Source organism: Peromyscus californicus, unplaced genomic scaffold (genome assembly GCF_007827085.1).
Source record: "Peromyscus californicus insignis strain IS unplaced genomic scaffold, ASM782708v3 Scaffold_3__1_contigs__length_106647218, whole genome shotgun sequence".
Classification (NCBI taxonomy): Eukaryota; Metazoa; Chordata; class Mammalia; order Rodentia; family Cricetidae; genus Peromyscus; species Peromyscus californicus.
In genome coordinates this window covers 3,856,183-3,877,865 of record NW_026294551.1, presented here as the reverse complement: position 1 = coordinate 3,877,865, position 21,683 = coordinate 3,856,183, and the positions used below count along the sequence as shown (strand labels likewise).

General features: G+C 52.7%; 1 protein-coding gene across 1 annotated transcript; it reads right to left on the bottom strand.

Moving 5' to 3' along the window:
* Positions 1-6,131: 6,131 nt before the first annotated feature.
* Lgals3bp (galectin 3 binding protein) lies at positions 6,132-21,066 on the bottom strand. The gene is made up of 6 exons (XM_052756788.1): positions 16,823-21,066; positions 14,442-14,515; positions 13,086-13,277; positions 12,797-12,928; positions 10,812-11,064; positions 6,132-7,539 (listed from the first exon to the last, which is right to left on the bottom strand). The coding sequence occupies exons 1-6, from the start codon at positions 16,933-16,935 to the stop codon at positions 6,426-6,428; spliced, it is 1,878 nt and encodes a 625-aa protein (XP_052612748.1). The 5' UTR covers positions 16,936-21,066; the 3' UTR covers positions 6,132-6,425.
* Positions 21,067-21,683: the final 617 nt, after the last annotated feature.

Here is a 21,683-nt window from a genome sequence, read left to right as displayed (position 1 = left end):
CTCTATTACCACACTTCCTGGGTTCCCCACTCCACCCCAGCTCATTCACTGGGTCCTCCTGACACCAGTCAGGCACCCTATAGGCAACTACAAAACCCACATAAAAAGCCCACGGAGTTGGGCTCAGCTACACAGGACTCCACACATCAGATGGCACTTTCACATGCTGCGGCTGCTGAATGCTGTAAGTTGGAGCCCCCCATGGCTCCTTTCTCAGGAATTTTCTAGAATGCTATCTCAGAACTCAGGGAAACACATCACTATGGCTAGCAGCGTATTTATAAATGAAACTGAAGGATTTCAGATAAACAGCCACAGGGACAAGGACATGGGGAGCAGTCAGGAAGGCTCCAGAGGACAGAGTCTCGGACCTGTGCAGTTTGGAATATGCAGCCCTCCCAGCACCAGTGTGTGCTCTTGGGCCTGGAGCCTCTGAGCCCTTTGGGTCCATCATGTGGGGACAGTTGGCTCAGTCTGGCTGTACTGACTTACCCTGGAGGTCAGGGTGCAGCAGGGGTTCCGGTCCTCTGCCAGTAACCACAGCCCCATCCCAAAGCTACCTGGGGCTACTGAGTCCTCCTCACTTGCATAGACTCAGGCAAAGTCCAAAGGGCCTCATGAAAAGCAGAACAGGCTCCTCCCATCTCTTCCTTGAGGACCTTCGGAAGCCTTGAGAGGCTGTGCCAGCAGCAGGGAGACTTAAATGTACCAGCCCTGCTGAGCCCTGTGGACGGATCCAGCCCTCCCTCAGGACCCCAGCTCTGCCCAGAGCAGTCCTGGTGGGGTTTTTCCAGAGCGGGCTGGAGGATGAGCACACAGACGAGTGAACACAGGCTGGATGTGATACTGAGCAAGGTAAGGACAACTTGCTCAGCTCCACTCTGGTGCCCTCCAGTGGCTTTCTTCCAGACCAGCAGCTGGCACAGCAAACCTCCCTCCAGAACTCAGAGGTCTGGGAGGTCACCGCCTGGCCCCTCCATTCAGGAGAGTAAGGAGTCAGCCAAAACTGGGGCAGGGTGGTGTGAAGAGCGAGGAGATGCAGGAGACTTTAAAACATATTCATTTTATTCCATGTGTAAGTATGTATGGCTGTGTGAGTTTATGTGAACCACATGTGTTCAGAAACCTTTGGAGGCCAGAGGCATCCAATCCCCTGGAACTGGAGTACAGAGGGTTGTGAGCCATCATGTGGGGGCTGGGACTTAACCCAGGTCCACTTTGACCTCTGAGCCATCTCCTCAGTCCCAGCCTAGGAGATTTTTTAGAGATTTCATAGCAAGATGTGCAAGTGGATACTTTTCTTAAGCAGATTCCCTAAGACAGCCCCTTCCCTAGGGGGTCAGCACAGGTCCACCCCAGACTGCCCTGTGGCAAAGAAAAGGGGTCCTCCCTCCCTGCACTGCAGGGGCCCTGCCTAGAGAAGGAAGGTTGTCCTGGGAGGGGACTGAGGCCACTTGGGGAAGAGGAAGAGCTGGCCACAGACTCCGCAGATCACTTGGACAGGAGAGTCCCAAAGGCTGCTTGTTTCCATTTTTTTTTTTAAATTTGATCAGGATTTTTTAAAAAAATTGCAAATTGCATTTGAACCGGTGGCTAGACAGATCATAGGCCCTGGGGGAGAACCTGCTACTATTATTCTGCTAAATGGACATAGTATTATTTTTTTGAGACAGGGTTTCTCTATGTAACCCTGGCTGTCTTGGTACTCAATAAGTAGAGTAGGTTGGTCTTGAACTCACAGAGAGAGCTGCCTCTGACTCCTAGTGGTAGGATTAGAAGTGTGTCTGTGCTTATATTTATACCCGTAGACTAGTGCTTCTCTCAACCCTCACCGAGAAGCTTCTTCTGCAGTAGATGGTGTTTAACACAGACACCCACGACTGCTCAATATGTAGAGAATAATGGCACCAGGGCAACTTATAGAAGAATTCGTTTGGGGCTTACAGATTCAGAGGGCAGGCAGGCACAGAACTGGAGTGGTGGCTGAGACACAAGCTAACTGGGAATGGCATGGACTTTTGAAACCTCAAAGCCTGCTCCCAGTGACACACCTCCTCCAACAAGGCCACACCTCCTAATCCTTCCCAAACAGTTCCACCAACCACTGACCAAGTATTCAAATATATGTGCCTATGGGGGCCGATCTCACTCACAGCACCACAGACACGCTCAGTCCTAAATGGGACATCTGCATCACACCTCCAGTGCTCAGAGGTCATCCAGGAAGAGGAAGCACAAGGAGTGAGAGCCTGAGGTTATGGATGATGGCAAGGGAACACAGCAGGGCGTTTGCACACACAAATGAAACCACAGCAGTTGTGGCAGCATGAACAAGACCTAAGTGAGTTCAAGCCTGAGACACAATCCCAACATGAAGAGGAAGTGGGTATGAAGTTACACCCCTAGCTGAGGAACTGTCGGCATTTGATAACTGCTGGGACAGGAGAGTCCATTTTCTTTAATGATATGACTCCTGATAGGTCAACCACAATCCAGGAGAGGTTCCAACTCAGAAGTATTGGAGAAACACAAATTGGACTCAATGGGGGAAAGAGAGAGAGAGATAGATAGAGAGAGAACAAAGTTGTATGTGGAGAGAGATAGGAGTGGATTTCGGAGGGGTTGGGCAGGGGGAATGAATATAATCAAAGTATATTATATGAAATTCTCAAATAATTAAATGGAAATATTATTTTAGAAATTACATTTGATCCAGTTGGTGGTGGCGCACACCTTTAAGCCCAGCACTCAGGAGGCAGAGACAGGTAGATCTCTGAGTTTAAGGACAGCCTGGTCTACAGAATGAGTTGCAGGACAGCCAGGGCTACATAAAGAAATTCTGCCTCAAAAAACCAAACCAAAACAAAAACAAACAAAAAAGAAATTGCATTTGTTTATTTATTAGTGTGCTTTTGCGCATGCTTGTGTGTCCTCCATCATTTGGGTTCTGGGAAGGGGATTGAACTCAGGTCATCGGGCTCAGCAGCAAGCCCCTTTACTCACTGAGTCATCTTTCAAGTCTTGCTTGTTTCCTTTTAACTTTTTTTTTTTAAATATTTATTTATTATGTATAGTGTTCCACCTGTATGTACGCATTCAGGCCAGAAGAGGGCACCAGATCTCGTTGTAGGGGGTTGTAGGCTACCATGTGGTTGTTGGGAGTTGAACTCAGGACCTCTGGAAGAGGAGACAGTGCTCTTAACCTCTGAGCCATCTCTCCAGCCCTCCTTTTAACTTTTTATTGTCTTTATATTATGCCATTGCCCTAGTTAGAGTTTCTATTGCTGTTATCAAACACCATGACCAAAGCAACGTGGGGAGGAAAGGGTTTATTTGGCTGGCACTTCCACATTGTAGTCTGTCACTGAATAAAGTCAGAACAGGAACTCAAGCAGGGCAGGAACCTGGAGTCAGGAGTTGATGCAGAGGCCATGGAGGGGTGCTGCTTACTGGCTTGCTCCATGGCTTGCTCAGCCTGCTTTCTTATAGAACCCAGAACTGTTGAGGGATATTTGCTTACATTGTGTATTGCTGTGATTGGTTTAACAAAGAGCTGAATGGCCAATAGCTAGGCAGGGACGAACAGGTGGGACTTCTGGGGAAAGAGGGCAACTCAAGATGAATCTAGGCGCACAAGGGAGATGCCAGTGAGACATGGAGGGAGTTGAGCACACAGAATGGAAGAAAGGTAAAAAGCCACATGGTAGAATGTAGATTAATAGAAACAGGTTAATTTGAGTTATAAGAGCCAGTTAGGAACAAGCCTAAGCTAAAGGCCAAGCTTTCATAATTAATAACAAGTCTCCATGTCATTCCTGGGGAGCTGGCCATCCAGGGAAAGTCCGACGAGAAAGCTTACTACACAGAACTATCTGCCCAGGTGAGGCCCCACCCACAATAGGCGGGACCCTCCCACATCAATCACTAATTGAGAAAATGCTCTACTGACTTGCCTACATACAGCCTGATCTTCCGGAGGCATTTTCTTAATTGAGGCACCCTCCTCTCCAATGACTCTAGCTTGTGTCAAGTTGACATAAAACCAGCCAGAACAGTCGTGAACACATTTTATTTACTTGTTTATTTATTTATTTACTTACTTATTTGTTCAAACAAGGTCTGAAAATCACTGGTTGGCCTGGTGATTTCATCAAATGTCCTGGGTGGGTCTAAAAACTGTGATCCTCCTGCCTCAGCCTTGAGCACAGGGATGACAAGAGCTTTCGGGGTGGCTGAATAGCACCCCATTCTGCATCTGTGTCATGTATTTAACTTTCCCTCCATATGTTGAGAGCCTCTTCCTGCAGTGCGCGCCTGCCCAGAGCCTGTGAGCTGAGAGACTGTCTGCAGCACCCCCAGGTCAGTGCACCCGTGTGCAGCAGTGAGTGGGCAGGCTCAATTCTAACCTGACCATCTGGAGTCTACAGGTCCTCAACTTTCTGGTGTCAAAGGAACACATTCCAACAATCTACTTTAAGTGTCTTAATTGGCTTTAGTTTGGAATTCTGGAATCGGAAATATTTCGTTGTATAAAGCAGATGGGGTATTCCCACGGGTTGAGCAAGGCGGGTTTATAGGCAGAAGGGGAAGAGGAAGGCAGATGGGAGATGGTCACTTCAAAGTTACTGCTAAGAGCTGGAGCCTAACACTGGCCCCTGAGAGCCCGTGCTGAAGGCTTGCTCTCCAGCTGGTGGGTTATGAGAGGACTGCATCCTGAGGGAGTCAATCTGTGGTGGAGTTTGTAATGGATGGACCGTGAGGAGGCTGTGGGATCACGTGAAGATGGACTGAAACCTTTGAATGTGTGAGCTAAATCCACCTTCTCTCCTCGATGTTGACTTGCTCAAGGTGTTTTGTCGCAGTGGTGAAGGGATGGCTGATGTGGACACACCCACCAGGATGGGTGAAGTTAAAAAATGTTGACCACACGAAGTGCTGATGAGGACATAGGTGATGGGACTCATGGGAAGAGAATGGAGGTCAGACAACGTGGAGGGAGTGCTCAGCAAGCTCTGCATAAGCTGTTTTAGCTCCACTTCTGTTGCTGTGACAAAAGGACACCTCAGAGGAGAAAGGGCTCAGTTTAGTCTGTCACAGCTCATCGTCACAAGGACACCCAGCAGGAACACGCAGCTGGTCATATCAGAGAGAAATGAATGCATGCACTTGCTTGTTCTCAGCTCAGTTTCTTCCCTCCTATATGCAGGTAAGGACCCCTTTACCTAGGGAATGGTGCTGCCCACAGTGGGCTGGGTCTTCCCACAATAATTAACTCACAGACATGCACACAAGCCAACGCAATGCAGACAATCCATCATTGAGACTCTCTTTTCTCATGATTCTAGGCTGTGTAAAGTTGACCAAGATGAATGACCTCTTGATCTTGAGAAATGGGACCTGGAGGTAACCTCTGCCTTCAAAAATGAACATACATGCATGCACATGTGCGCGGGCACACACACACACACACACACACACACACACACACACACACACACACATTCTTGCTGGTCATAAAGGAGTTGGTAGGGCACCCACTGCCCAGGACCCAAAGGCGACACTCTCACAGGATGTCCCCACAGTACTGAGGCCTGATCCAGGGCCTCGTGGGTCACCCAGCACCCAGCACCCAGCATCCCTCTTCTGCCTGACTCCTGATCCTGGCTGTCTTCTGTTTTGAGTGACTGAGCATCTACTGATGTGTATAGAGTCTCCCCACTTGTCCATTCTCACAGATGCTGGGGTGTCTTTGTCCCTCTGCCCTGGCACAGGCTCAAGGGCTTCTGAAGGAACTGCTGCTCACTATGACTCTTCTTTCTCCCTCCACATGCCCTCCTCTGTCTCCTGCTGTGTTCTGTAGCCTCTGCGTACCAGCCTGGCAGTCTCTTCTCAGAGACAGCCCTATTCTCAACCAGGTCAGCCCTATGCTCACCAGCTTGATAGCCATGGCTGCATCCCACTCTGTTCCTCTGTGGTGGCCCTGGAGGACTGGGATGTTTGCCCACCCAGAACCACCAGGATCTCCCCTACTAGTTCACAATCTCATTCCCTATTCCTCAGAACCCAGCACACCTGCCCTCCAAACACTGGAGGAAGCCAGCAACACCTCCTGCATGAATGGACCAGCATCGTGAGAAGTACATGTGACTTTAATGATTTCAGATTAGTGACCGTGACAGACAGAGCTCTGCAGTGGGCACTGGAAATCCCACAGGACCTCACAGAACCTGCGTGTGCCTACAATGGGAGCCCTGGGGACTCTCAACACTGGAGTGAGTGATGGCTGAAACCTAGTAAAATATAAAGCTCGTAGAGACGGTGGAAGCTGGGGAGATCTGGTGGCAAGCTGCTGAAAGCAGCTACAAAGAAGGAGGCCAAAAAGGGGACACATGGGTGTCTGAGTCCCCACCACAGAGATGGACCATCTAGTCCAGGCCAGTGGAGTTAGTCAGGTAGAAGGGGCGGATGACCACACGGAAGCTGCTGAAGGCCCCTGAGGTGCAGGGAAAGACGGAGGAAATCTTGGAACTATTGGTATCCAGGGCACTGGGGATAGGAGCCTTAGAGTCTTCAAAATTGGTGACATCCACCACACTGGACCCTCCACAGACCATCAGCGCTTTGTTTTCGTAGCCAATAGTAGGATCGGAGTAGCCGGACTTGGTGAGGCCCAGCACAGGGAGCTCGTCAGAGGTGCAAGAGAAGCCGTAATTCCAGCAACTCTGGATGGTGGGGAGGTAGGTGGCTGACCAGGAGATCAGCTTGTCCTTGAAGAGGAAGCTGGGGTGTTGTGGGGTCAGGAAGGACCGGTAGGGGTCATACCGGGTTCTTGAGCCATAGCCATATGAGTAGAACTGATTGTAGCTGTACACTTGCACGCCCCGTGATCTTGAGGAACTTGAGGAACGGGCTGTCACCAAGGTACTCCAGGTTGAGGAGGTGTAGAGCCGGGGCTTGTAGGTGTCATCAGTGAGGTTCAGGCCTCTGTACTTGACCAGCACTGGGAAAGGCACGGTGTGGAACTCCAGGGCCTCCATGGTCTTCCTTTGGAACAGTGCCTGGTGACCCTGGTACAGGCTCAGGTTAAACTGCAGCTCAAACAGCTCCTCGGGCAGCATCATAGGGAAGCGGACCTGTTCCAGCAGATACTCTTCCTCCACGTGGGAGATGCCACTCTCTGTGCTCCACTGATCCACCGCCTTCAGCAAGTCCAGCTCACTGGACACGGCCAGCTCACTCTTGGAGAGGAGAGCCTGGAGCAAGGTGGTAGGGACACTTAGCCAGGCCTCAGCCTGCGTCAGAGGCTCGAAGTTCCAGGCTAGGAACTGCACGCACAGATCTTCCAGCACAGAGTCCTTGGTGGCCTGTGCGTACGCATAGAGGTCCAGGGGTGTGTGGAAAGTGGGATCCTGGGGGAGGAGGGTGGCAAAGAGCCGTCCGCAGTAGTCTCGAAGCTGTGTGGCCTGAAAGGCTGAGGCTAGCTTGTGCAAGCACTTGACAGAAGACATGGTGACCTCGATTCTTCGGGAGTAAAAGTACCTGGGGGCGGGAGGGAAGTCAGGAATCTGAAGTCTGCCCTGACAGACAGCAGGTGTGTTTGGCCTGCTCTCCCACACAGCTGCCTATGACACCTTCCCCACTCACGTCACTTCAGGGTACTGCCACTGGTGGATCAGTTATCCTCCATATTTCAGACCAACTGACAGCAACTTTGGGGTGTCAGGCCATGGGGTGGTGGATAATGGCTGGCAAAGACACTCACAGCCACTTAGTGAGTGCCCTCACCTGAGGGGTTCCCGCCTACATCTCCTGGTCTCTCTGATATCACTGTGAGCCTTGGTCAGAAGAGGTCTCGGCATGGATCCCTGCTGGGTTCCTGTGCGTACCTCTCTCTCCCTAAGCATCTGCTCCCTGTCAGGTGACAATGGCTTCTTTGGTCGCCTTATTTCTGCTTCTCTGGGATTGTGAGCCACGTGAGGGCCTAAGCCCACCATGCCCAGAGTAGTACCCCTCCCTCTCTGTGCACAAATGTTCAAACAGAGCTGAGGATGCCTGTCATCGACTTCACAGCATCCCAGAGATGGGATGGCAACCCTCTCCTCTGGACTGACCCACCCCACACAACCCACAATGAAGACCCTTCACTGAAATCACCTCATAGGGAGGGCATGGTCCCACTGATGTCACCGTGAGCCTTGACATCAGAGACCAGCCTCCCCCTGCTGTTGAAGGAGGGAAGACCAGGAAGAAAGATCGGCACCAGTTCCTAACCCTCATCCCACGCCGGTGTCTCTCGGACTGCTGGCAGCTCTGAGTGCCAAGGGAGGCTGAGATGCGCCCGTGTTCTTGTGAAGGCCTCTCCGTCTTCATGCTTCCCCAAGCCTCCCTCACTCAGGCCCCAGTCTTGGGTTCCAGAAATCAGAGTGGATCTCCCTGCCCTGCCCATCCTTTTCAAGTAAAAATCACATATTCAGAGAGGGGACATGCCTAAAGCTAGCAAGGACAAGCGGCTTGAGGGAGACTGCTGTGTCTCCTGTGCGTGCGTGCGTGCGTGCGGTGCGTGCGTGCGTCTTCAGAGGGAAGCCAAGGGGGATGGGAGAGGAAGAGAGAGAGAACGAGAGCCCAGACCTTGGGCTCTAGCTGGGGGGCGGGTATGGGGGGCAGGAAGGCAGAGATGGCATCTGTTCCACCCTTCACTGTGCCTTAGATACAGAATTCACCAGCAGGACACAGGATCCCTGCCAGGTCTGTACACTAGCCCGGAAAGCCAACGGCTCTAATCTGGGTTTAACTGCCAGTATTGTTCTCATAAATGTCACATTCCACTATATAAAGCATCATGTCGTAAGAACAAGAGAGAATACTTTTTAATAAATGTTCTGTCTTAAAATCCCTGCGTTCAAAACGCAAGCCTGAGAATTCCTCCTGAGTGGGGAACCTGTGTGATCTTGACAATCCCTGGGGAGGTGTAGAGGGAAGGCTGGTGGCAGAGGCTGGGGAGGAATGTGGACCCCACTAACTGTCTTTCCTCTCATCTGTAAGAATCCTGCACCTGAGCTGACAGGAGCCAGGTAGTCTGCGAGGCTCCTCGGAGGAGCATGCTCTCCCTCCTCCCTTCACAGACAGCATTGAAGTCATGGCTTCCTGCCTTCCTCTTAGCAAGACCAATAACTGGGCAGGGAAGATCTCACGCTGAAGCTGGCATGATGACCCGGTACCTAGTCAACTGCTGCCAAGTCTGGCCACCTGAGTTGATCCCCAGAACCCACACGGTGGAAGAGGAGAACCTACTCCTGCAGGTTGTCCTCTGACCTCTACATACGCCCTGTGCCCCCCCCCCCCAAGTACACAAGAACCTCCCATTGTATCTCTGCAGCACCTAGGACACATGACAGAGAGGGGAGGGGGTTGTCTGTGCGTCTTACTTGCACTGTCCATGCCTTCCTAAGGTGCACCCCTCCCACCCCCCGCCGAAGCCTGGAACTTCATTCTAGCCTTGCTGTAGGAGCTTCATGCTACCCAGTGCCCACCTGGACTCCATTTCCATGTGCCCCTCCCAGGGGACAACAGACAACTCCATGCTAAGGTCATAACCTCAGAAAATCAAAAACTTCTCATCATAAGAGCGCATGGTGATTAGGAGAGAGTATTTAGAGTTGTAGAGTGAAATGCATGTATTTGGATGCACTGAATGTGGGTGAGAGTACATGTGTGTACACCAGTTCAGTGTGCATGGGATGCTTGTACATAAGAATGCTGTGGTGAGCCGGGCGGTGGTGGCTCACGCCTTTAATCCCAGCACTCGGGAGGCAGAGACAGGTGGAGCTCTGTGAGTTCAAGGCCAGTCTGGGCTACAAACTGAGTTCCAGGACAGGCTCCAAAGCTACACAGAGAAACCCTGTCTGGAACAAACAACAAAACAAACAACAACAAAAAGAATGCTGTGGTGTCTGAATGAGAATGGCCTCCATAGGCTCCTAGATTTGAACGCTTGGTCACCAGGGAGTGGGACTGTTGGAAAGGATTAGAAGGATTGTGAGGTGTGGCCTTGTTGGAGGAGATGTGTTACTGGGGGTGGGCTTTGAGGTTTCAAAAGCGCATGACAGGTCCATCTCTCTCTGCCTATGGATCAGGATGTAAAGCTCTCAGCTACTGCTCCAGCAACTGCCTGCATGCTTCCCTGCCCCACCCCCACCACCATGATGATAATGGGTTAAATCTCTGGAGCTGCAAGCAAGCCCTCAATCAAATGCTTTCATCTAAAAAGTTGCCTTGGTCATGGTGTCTCTTCACAGCAACAGAGCAGTGACTAAGACAAGCAGACAAACGGGCACATGTAAAAGAAAGGCTTGGATGCATGAGCATGTGTTTATACAAGTACAGGAAGCATTTGGATACATAAGCGTGTGTGTGTGTGTGTGTGTGTGTGTGTGTGTGTGTGTGTGTGCGCGCGCGCGCACAAGTATTCAGATGTACAAGTGTTCAATGCTTCCATGCAAGTGCAGGAAGCATCTGGGTGTGAATGTGTGTTCACACAAGTGCAGCAACCATTCAGATGTGTGTCACCATGTGATTGCAGATGTGAGTTTGTTGCTGTTTGTCTGCAAGTGCAGACGTGTGCAGTGTGAGGAAGCATGCAAATGGCTGTGCATGTGTATGGGTATTGCATGAGCACACGCCTGAGTGTGCAGGACAGATCTACTACCCTGCTGCCCCACCCTAGCATAGTGGATGCTCTAGCCGTCAGGAGGAGTGTGGAGGAGGGGAAGAGCGTGCAGCCCAGCACTGCTGGAGCTGAAGGCTTGGCTTACCTGAGGAAGTCTTTGACTACAGGCATGCATTCCTCGTCCACTCTCATGATGACGCTGCTGCCCACTGCTTGCGACAGGGCCTGGGCCTCAGGGTTGGTGTTCAAGATCAGCTTGTGGGCACAGAGGGTCAGATCCCCATGCCCCTGCCCTGTCACCTGGATGAACAGGTCACAGCCCTGCTGGCTGTCAAAGATCTGGCCCATCGCATCTGAGAGCTCTCCAGAGAGGTCCAGGACATGGACACCCCTGGTTTCTGGGAGAGACAGAGGGAGTTGCTGTGTGAGGGTTTGGGCTCTGCGGACCATTTTCTCTAACTCTAAGCTCCGTTGGACCTCAGGAGTCAGGTTCTTCATCTGTACCAGCCGTCCTGGCACCTGGCTTTGCTCAAAAGGGCTTGTGAGAAGATGCAGGATGGAACAGGCCTTAAGGAAGGGTGCAGCTGCCCTCTGAACCTCATGAAATGGGCGCAGGTCCTGCTGGCCTCTGTAGCCATGTGTGGCCCCGTGCCCTTATATACACAGAGGCTGGCTTCCTGTTCCCCACAGTCAGGCACTGTGTGTTTGGTTTGTGGAGAGTGTTGTGGTGTCTGAATGAGAATGGCCTCCATAGGCTCCTAGATTTGAACGCTTGGTCACCAGGGAGTGGGACTGTTGGAAAGGATTAGAAGGATTGTGAGGTGTGGCCTTGTTGGAGGAGATGTGTTACTGGGGGTGGGCTTTGAGGTTTGAAAGGGAGGCAGGGCTGGGCGGTGGTGGCACACGCCTTTAATCCCAGCACTGGGAGGCAGAGGCAGGAGGATCTTTGTGAGTTCGAGCCCAGCCTAGGCTACAGAGTGAGCTCCAGGAAAGGCTCCAAAGCTACACAGAGAAAACCTGTCTCAAAAAAACCAAAAAAAAAAAAAAGGGAGGCAGGGACGAATGAAGGGAGTGAAAGGAGGGAGGGAGGGAGGGAGGGAGGGAGACAGACAAGGAGGGAGAGAGGAGGGAGGAAGACATTTACCCTGAGTCTGTGCCCATTCTTTACAAACTCATCAGTAACTGCAGAGGCCACTCTCCTACACCCAGTGAACAGCCTAAGAAGTTAGAGTCCCACAGCAGCCCCACATTAGAACTCGGGGCTTCCCAGTCCCAAGGGGACAAATCCTTGAGGGGCTACGGCATGCCTCTGGGCATCCCCACTTTTCCCTGCCTCCAAAAGCCTAATCCAGAACCCCATTCCACATCATCTGTTGCCCTGTGAGGGTTTGGCTTGATTTTTACATTTAGAGTAGGTGGGCTGGCTCCTTGAGTCTCCTCACACTGTGGCCCTGGTACCCTCCTAGCTTCCACCTCCAGTCTCCTGTTCACATTGTTCCCCAGCCAGAGGGGCCTCTTGCCTTCCCAGAAGCCTGCACAGCTTAGTCACATTCATGAGGCTCCCCAAGTCTGAGCCTTCCACCCCAGATCAGCTTGTCTCCAAGCTTGTCTGACCTTGTAGGATTCAATACCCTCATGGCTCAGTTCCCCAACTTGGGACAGAGGGGAATCCCATGGGCCAGCCCAGGAGGAAGCCACAGATGGCATCCAGGAAGGAAAGCTCCCATTGAGCCACAGACAGTGGAGGTGAAGAGCTGGGATGGAGTCAGGGTTTGGCAGGCAGGGCTTTGGGCACCAGTGTCCTTGACCATAGCCGTTGAGAATCACTTCAATGTCACCACACAACCTGTGCACAGGGGTGCTATGTAATGTGTCAGAGCATGTAATAAGCACAAGACCCTGGGCCTTAGAGAGCCAACCCTCCCTCACACAGGTGTCATGCCCATAATCCACTGTCCTGCTACAGAAGCTTCTGTGACATGGGTAACACAAGGGGCTCTCTTGGAGGAAGTGGGCTTTTCATACGTCCCAGCCATATCAGGAGTGCTCTTCTCAGGGGTGCTGGGACAGGCAGGGGCATGGGTTTAACCACTGCTTCCTTCAGGTGCTGGGAGGGCAAGGGCAGCTCACCGTTGGAGCAGACCACGCCTGCATCCTTCTCATGCCCACAGCGGCTCTTCAGCCAGCCCAGGGAGCTGCAGTTGGCCAGTGAGGACTCTGTCCCTGTACACTCCACCTCGTCCAGCATGATGGGTCCCTTTCCTGTGGGTACAAAAGGAAGCCAGGGGATGCACTGGAGGAGGAACTGGACCCTTGGTGGAGAGCAGGTCCTGCAACAGGGTTGCTCACAGACACAGTAGGGATGTTTGAGGGGCATTACTAAGTGATCTCAGCTTTGGGGGTGGGATAGCAGCCACACCTGGCCCGAAGGCAGCTCTGCCCAGTGCCTGAGTGGCGTTCTCATAGCCCAGGGCCCGACAGACGACGTTGGCATCTAAAAGGCTCCAGAGGTTGTCGCACACTGTCCCCCACTGGCCTCTGTAGAAGATCTCCACGCGGCCCTCATTGGCTGAGGCCCCATTAACCAGACGCATGTCCCCATCTTCTGTACCTGTCAGGAAAGTAGAGGTCAGCTGGGAGGAGGGCTGGCCTGTCTTGGTGCCTATCCCCCATGAACCTCATGCTCTGTGCTGTCCTGCTGGGTGAAGGTTACCCAGCTGGGGCGGAGTGGCCTTCTGGGGTTGCTCTTGAACTACTTCAAAGCCCCCTTTCTGGGTGTGAAAGGTTATCCACCGAGGAGGCAGGAAAGCTCTATGAGGACCCCACAGAGGCCACAGCCTTTCTATCTCAGCTCTGGGTCTTTTGCTCCAAAAGGACACCTTGGCTCTCCAGCCTGCAGAGTAGAGGTGGTGGCCCCCAGGAAGAACTGGGAGGAAGAGGCCCCTTGCTGGCTCTCTGGAATACTGGCCTGAGGGGACAGGTTGTCCCTGGGCCCCTAGACACAGGCAGAGAGCAGATGCCCCTCGACTTATGATAGGGTGATGCCCTGACAATCCAATGTAAATTGAAATTGTCTCAAGTGAAAATGCATCTCATCCTCAGGGCCTCTGGACTGCCCCCACTCAGCAACTGGACAGCACAGTGTTGCTTATTTCCTCCAAAGTGTGGCACTGAGGGAGCTGTGGTGTGGTAAGAGAGGAGTGGGCAACACAGCACGGCCCCAGCTCACACCTAGGGTCTCTACCTCATCCCTACAGTGTCTGCCTAAAGCAGACAACCCTGAACCACAGACAGTCTGCACTCGGGCACAAGCAGCCAAGGGGCTCCTGCACCGCCCCCACCCTCCAGGGCTCCCATCTCTGCCCAGTAAATAGCTGGGTGCTTGAATTTGGGGGTCACCCATGCTAAGGAGGGACACTCAGCTGAGAGTGCAGGATGACCACTCCCAGGGACTCTGAATTCTAACCTGTGTCCCGAGGCCACCCATTCCAGGATAGCACAGGCCCAGCACTCCCTCCTTGGCACACTGATGAGATGGGAAGGTTCCTTGGCATTTTCTCCATCACCTGAGTTTCACCTGGGCCCAGGGGAGCCCCAGGGCCCACACACCACCATTATTTGGGATGACTGGGGATCCACATGAAGAGAATCCTGAGACATGGCACCTCACTGAATGACACCTGGGTTTTCTGCAAGGAGGGGAATGACCCAGAGAGCAAGGTGCAGCAGCCTTGAGGACTTCTGTTTTAGACATTTCCCAGCGGGCACGACTCACCTTGAGTCCCTGGAACCAGCAACCACACAGAGAGGAGCCAGAGGAGAGCCATTGCCTGGTCTAGACGCCCAGCCCTGCAGCGGAAGGCACAGCAGAGTGAGACTAGCAACAGTTCTCTGCTGGAGACCAGCAGTTCCACGGTCCCCTGCTTGCTGAGGACAGGACAGCTTTGTGGGTGGTCCCTCTTCTGCAGGGCCCAGATGGCCACGTGATGGCTCTCATGCAGGCCTCTCACATGCTCTGTGGGACAACCTTCAGGTCAGGAAGACTTCCCAGGTGGAACAGGAGGGTTGAGGGCTCCTGGCAGTGAGGATCCAGGAAGCACAAGGGGCTGTCCCTTGGCGATGAACAGGGTGTAAGCCTGCTAACAGTTGGCCTTATCTTCAGGCAGCAGCTCCCTGCGTGGTGTGCCCCGGAGGCACAAGTGATGCCAGTGGGGGAAGGGAGCTGTGGATGAGGTTGGAACAGGGGACCCCTCCTCAGGAGAGTAGTGACAGAGACAATGCAGAAGGGCTTGGGGCTCCATGGTGTGACGCGGGGATGAGTGGGGGGTGGGTCAGGGCCAACTCCCAAGGTGCTGACAGCTCTAAGGAAGTGGGCTGAGGAGGACTCAGTACTTAGACTATGGTCTAAGCTCTTGCCTGTCTGTAGGATGTGCCCCCCATCCAGGCACTGTCCTTCAACCCCTGCAAGGAGGGGGATGACCCACAGAGCAAGGTGCAGCAGCCCTGGTGACACCCGCTCTATGCCCAGCAGCCGCAAGCTTGGTTCTAGCTAGTGGGTGGTGCTATGGGGAGCATTATCTACTAGGCAAGGGCTGGTAATCTCAAGCTGTGTCTTTGTTGCTCAGACCAGGGGCCCAGGGATGTGCAACAGAGATATCCCAGGACCAGCAGAAATCCCAGGATTGCCCCCACCCCCACTACATACACACACACACACAGACACACACACAGACACACACACACACACACACACACCACACACACACACACACACACACACACACACACACACACACACACACACACACACGCATGCACACTGCCACTCCACTCCCATCTCAGACACTTCTGCATTAGACCAGCATGAAGGACCTCAGGGTCCCAGTCCACTTGTAGCCATCCTGGCAGGGGTGAAGATGTTCTAAGAGAGACTTATGTTGAGGATTTAGCTCAGTGGTAGAGCGCTTGCCTAGCAAGCGCAAGACCCTGGGTTCGGTCCTCAGCTCTGGAAAAAAAAAAAAAAGAGAGAGAGAGACTTATGCCCCTCCCTTTGGCTATCAGACCACTGAAACAAGGCACCCCAAAGAGCTGGAATTCCCCTGGGTGTCTCATGCTGAAAGGCTCAAGTCTGGTGACAGCATCAATAGGGGGGCCTTGTCTCCAGGAAAGAGATTTATAGCCAGGCAAGGACCAGGCCAGCTTCGTTATGCACACTTTTAGCCCTCCATTTAAATCTAAACCTCATGTTAATACCCCCTGATGGACTCCAGGGGGAGGCCAGATCTCCGTTCATCTTCTCAATGCAGCCACATTAGGTATAGTTCCTTTTTATGCTTTTCATTATTGTATCGTAACTGGACCACGGAGGATGGGTGGCTGAGCCTGGTTATCGGGGGAGCTGTCTGGGCATAGGCTCTGACCACTGAGTCCTGTAGCACACCAATGGGTGAGAAGCTTGGCCTTCAGTGCTCTGTACCCTCCCACCCCATTCAGCAGGCTCCCGTCAGCCTTCTGAAGCCAGTCATACAATAAACAAGACCCCAGCGCAATAAGCAAGTTTCCACATCCAAGTGAACACGCTGAAGCTAGGGAGTCAACTGACTCCAGATCACACAGCTGGTGAGCCCCAGGTTGGGGTCTGCCCAGGGGTGACCACCTTCTACCGAACAGACCCTGGCAGAGGTGGAAGGAGCCAGGGAGCCCCACATCCGTGTGCTGAGACATCACCCAGTTTAATCCCAGGAAACACTGGCTTCTGGGAAACCTGAGTCCCAAGGCAAACTGCACTGGGTACCCATCCTCTCCATTTACTATAAGGTGTGGCCAACAGGTCTGTCCATGCTGGGTCCGGAACTTTGGCCTTGGGAACATTGCAGGTGGATGTCCTCTGTCTGACTCCTTTGTGTGGGAAGCTGGGACAAGTCTGTCTATGCTGGCTCATTCAGTACCTCTGTGCAGGTGGGATTAGGCCTGGGCGAGTCCACAGACCCAGGAGAGGGCCAAGGGCTCAATTCTAACGCACTTACCCCTTTAGCTGATGCTTGTTCAGCAAACATCCCACCCAACTGCACAGAGGCCCTGCAGGTCTGGGAGGAGCACGATGCTTCTGGGCTCGGTGGCCTGCCGGTGACCATGCTGTGTGGAGTGGGGACTCACCTGGAAGCAAGAGACAGGGACTCCCGGGCAGCTGCTGAAGGTGGTCCTGGAGCCTCCCTGCTGGCTGCCTTCGGGAGCTTTCTGCAGACTGTTGGACTGAGAGGCTCCACCATGTGGTTCTCCTCAGCCTGGTCCCAGGAAATGCTTCATAAACCTAGTCTGGTTTCGATTTCCAGAAAACACATGACAGAGGCCGCTTCTGGGGTTGGCCGCAGACAGGCTAGCAGCCCGCTGCTTACTCGCTGCTCTGCTGGGGAGATGGCAGGCACCCAAGTGGCCTGTTGCTGAGCAGATAATGCAGCAATGTTCAGGCACCTAGGCTACGGCTGTGTTTGACCATCAGATGCATGTCCAGGCTGGCCAGACAGACACCGTGGGAGGGGACAGGTGAGGACAGTGGAAAGGTGGTACAAGCAGGCCTGGGAGCAGAGGCTCAGGTGGAACAGACTGAGCAGGACGTGGGCAGCACATTCCTTTCCTAGATCTGGAGAGACAGGCTGTGCTCACGCACACACCTGCTGTGCTTGGAGTGACGGTATCTGAGGGACAGATAGAGACAAAAAGGTCAAGAGTAGACAACAGCACTAGGAGCTGGGGGTGGCTCAGTGGTTAAGAGAATGACCTGCTCTTACAGGGGACCTGAGTTCGATTCCCAGCACCCATGCCAGTTGGCTCAGAACAGCCTGTAACTCAGCTCCAGGGGGATCTGACACTTCTGGTCCCTGTGGGCACCCACACTCAAGTGTGTGCATGCACACATACACACAATTTAAAAAATTAAATCTTAAAAGGTTCCTACAATACCTAGTTTAAAGCGGGGGGGAAAAAAGCAGGGCTAATCGAGCATGGTGGCACACCCCTTTAGTTGGGAGGCAGAGGCACGTGGATCTTTGGGAGTTAGAGGCTAGCATAGTTCTCATAGCGAGTAGGGAAGGGCACCTGCAGCCAGTCCTGACGTATGAGTTTGATCCCTGCGACTCACTGTAGGAGAAAACCGACCCCTGTAAGTTCTCTTCTGATCTCTGCATGTGCACCATGGCATGTATGACGCATGTGGTCACGGATAGCAAAGAAACGTAAAAACTTAAATAAAAATCAAAGGGGACTGGAGAGATGGCGCAGTGGTTAAGAACACTTGTGGCTCTTGCAAAGGACCCAGGTTCAGTTCGAAACACCCACATGGTGACTCACAACCACTCGTAACTCCAGTTTTAAAGGATATAATGCCCTCTCCTGATCTCCACGGAGCACCAGGCACACATGTGGTACACATACATATACAGCTGACAAACACCTGTACACATACATTACATTAAAATATAAAAACTAACAAGGTAAAATTCCCCAGACTCGTGGTAACTTTATACAGTGGGGGCCTAACTCCTAACGGCTCCTGCACCTCACCCAGTCCCTAGCACTGTAAGAGCTACTACCTCGAGACACTGAGCTGTCCTTGTGGAGTCCACCCAAAGGATCTGACACAGAAGGCCCAGGAGGCAGGCCAGGTGACTTCCAATTGGTATACAATCACCCCATTCCTTTTCAGGTGTATGATTCTCTTTTAGAATTCACCTGCTGTGTTTCTGTCCTCAGTGTCTACTGTTTTCTAAGATGCATTTACTTTATGTGTGTGAGCATTCTGTCTGTATTTAGCACACCATGTGCACGATGTGCATATGGGAGCCACAAGAGGGCATCAGATGCCCTGGAACCCGAGCTGCTGATGGTTGTGAGCTGCCATGTGGGCACTGGGAATTACACCCGGGGTCTGTGCAACAATAAGGACTCTTAACAGCTGAGTCTTCTCTCCAGCCCCGTCTCTAGTGTCTGTCTATTCCTTATTAAAACTTTTACAGCGATTCTAAGTCCTTTTATCCCTACGCCTTGGGCTCCTTATTCCAGCCCTGGACCTGGGAGCACCAAGCCCAAGCATTAGTTGGTGAGCAGATATGCTGGGTTCCCACACATCTGATGGTACTGTCACCCACACTCAGTAACCCAATCTCCTGACAACCCCAGTGGGGCAGGGTACAGAGCACCAAAGGTTCTGCCTGACTCACACCCATTCTCCTTCTTCAACAAAACAAACAAACAAACAAAAATCCTACACCTTGGTTTCTACTTGGGGAGTTCTCTGCCCAGCGCATCTCAACCTGGGCTGGCCAGAATCACCTGTGACAGACACCAATGTCCATGTCAGCCTGTGGGAGAAGTGCATTGTTGTTTTGGAATCCCCAGGAAATTCTGATGTACAGCCCCTTTGGATTCACCCCAAAGCTTTGAGCCCCAGAGCCTAGAGGTCAGAACTCAACAACTGGTTCCCTTGAGCATGCAGTTTCCCGGGGTGTGGGGTCCTGCAGTCCTGGGAAACGCATGCAGAGAGCGATAGGCAGAGACAGAACTGACTCTGCAGAGATGTCCAAGCTTCTTGAACTGGGTGCCAGCTAACTTGTGGCTCCTGTCACCTCAGATGAGAATGTGAAAGGGAGGATAAGGGTGCTGGCCTGCTTGGTGCCTGCATTCTGGGTCAGCCCCGTCAGCCAGCTGGGGCCCAGAGCTCTATGCTTCCCATGGAGGGAAGGATGCTAGGCCACAGAGACAGGGCCATCACAGGGTGTAGAGTCTGCAGCAGGTCCAGTTGCTCTATGGCCACTCCATAGCCAACAGATGTGGTTTAATGGGCCCAGACATTGAAACTCAGGGGGACTTCCAGAGGCCAGGCCCCAGGAACATGCAGCTTCCTCCATGACTCATCTGGAGACTCAGAGTAAACTGCAGGGAAGAGCAAGCTGAGGGGACAAAGGTCAAGTGATCGTGCTTCCATCTTGGTTACCCAGGGCAGAGTATCACAGCGGGCCATCCTGGTCCCAGCCCCCAACAGTGCTTATCTTTAACAATGGGCCTGGAGGTCACAAGGGCCTCTTCAGGATAATGCCCTGAAGAGGTCTTCAGGGCCACAGTGACCTCTAGCAGACCCTAAATCCCCTCCCAATACTGTAAGAGACAGAGCCTCAGAGCCAAGGCAGTTGTGAGTCACTAAGACCTCAACAGAACAGAAGCTTCAAAAGGAAGTGTCTAGTTCCCAGTAAACACAGGGCCTCCGGCTTCTCATTTCTTTTGCTTTGTAGCTGTGGCTTCCCACACCCAGCCCTGGAAGCCAGGCCCCACTTCTCCATTCTCTGGCCACAGAATAAACCCATGATTGTCTTTGCTTTTCAACACTGAAAGGAAAATGGTCTCTTACGGTAACAGGTTGAAGTATGACCAAACAGCCTTTGTTTAGGGGAGTCTCTCATGAAATGGGGCGATATACTGGTAACTTTTCTTCCTCACCTCTCTGGGGTGCCCTCAGTCTCAGCCTGGGGACCTCTGTACATCCTTGGAGGGGCACATTCTCCACATACTCTGGTGTCATTTGTCAGCAAACTTTGCAGGTTCCCTCAAATGATCCGCATGTGCACATTATTTGAACACACTCTGGTCCCTGCAGCCCTGGGCAGTGGTTCCAAGATGATCTGCCTTCTGCACAGAAAACGGACCAGAGGAAGGACAGAGACACAGACACCCACATCCCTCTCCTTGCCTACCAGACAACTGATGTAGTGGGTTACAAGAAACTGAAATTTTCCCAGGGGATTCACCTGAGAAGGGAAAAGCTGAGGCCTGCTGCCAGCAGAGAAGACCCTTGTCTCCTGGAAGGATTCCACATGGTCTGACTTGTTAGACTACCTGGCCAGACAGCTGAGGAGCCAGGGCCAGACACAGTGATGGGTCAGTGATGGGCAGGACCACACCTTGACCAGGCCTGTTTAGCTAGGCCTAACTCTTGCCTTCTGTTTAAACCTAAACTGTGTGTCAGGAACCCAAAGAAGAGCTTGGGAGAGTCATTCTCTCTGTCTCTGTCCCCCCCACCCCCGTGTGTTTGTGTATAAGTGTACGTGAGGTGGCACGTGCCACAGGGTGGCATATGAAGAACAGAGAACAGCTTTTGGGCAATCAGTTCCCTCCTTCCATCATGGGTTCCCAGGATCACTCAGGTTTACGTGGCAGGCACTGTCCACACTGAGCCTTTTCCTTGTCCCTCTGCCCAATGTGGCCACACCTAGTAAACCTTTCTCTGCTGCTCTGTGGAGGTGGGGACACCAAGGCTGGCTTGTGACTGCTGTGGTCCTGGTTCCAGCACTGCAGGCTCTGTCCTGACTCCAGTAATAAGCAGAGTGGGGAGACATGGAGTGGGACAGTGCCATGAGATCCAAGCTTGGAGACACGCGTGAGGTGCCCACCTCACGACTCCAAGGCTCGCAATCCCACCTGCTCAGACATTTTGGGACAGAGCCCTTGGCAACAGTCAACACACACAAGAACCACATTCCCCTGACCCTTTATTGTTTACAAAACAAACGGACAGAGGGAAGGACACAATCACTACGCTTACGTTCTGGAAAGGAAGGGGTGTGAAGGCTGCCTGTCCCAGGTCCACACTGCCTCTTCAGTGAGGGTCCCTAGGCTTCTCTCGGGCTCCCTCATTTCACCTTCCAGTTTAGAGTTACACACTCTAACCCAGTTGACAAACACCAGAGGAATGGCTGAGCTCCCAGCAGAACAGAAAGCACACCAAGATGTCACCATCACGAGTCAGTAACAGACTCCCAAGTGGGAGTCACCCCCCAGTGGCAGTGGCCCTCCTAGCCTCCCAGTGGAAGGGCTTTGTGAGGGTTATCAGGGCCCTCTGCCCACGGCAGCACCTGTGTCCTGTCCTAAGGGTGTCGCAGGATGATGAGGTGGCTGCCCTACAGGACAGCCTCTGACCCTGACTCTGCGGCCTTTGCTGTCGAGCATGGACAGGAAGAGAGCAAAAAAA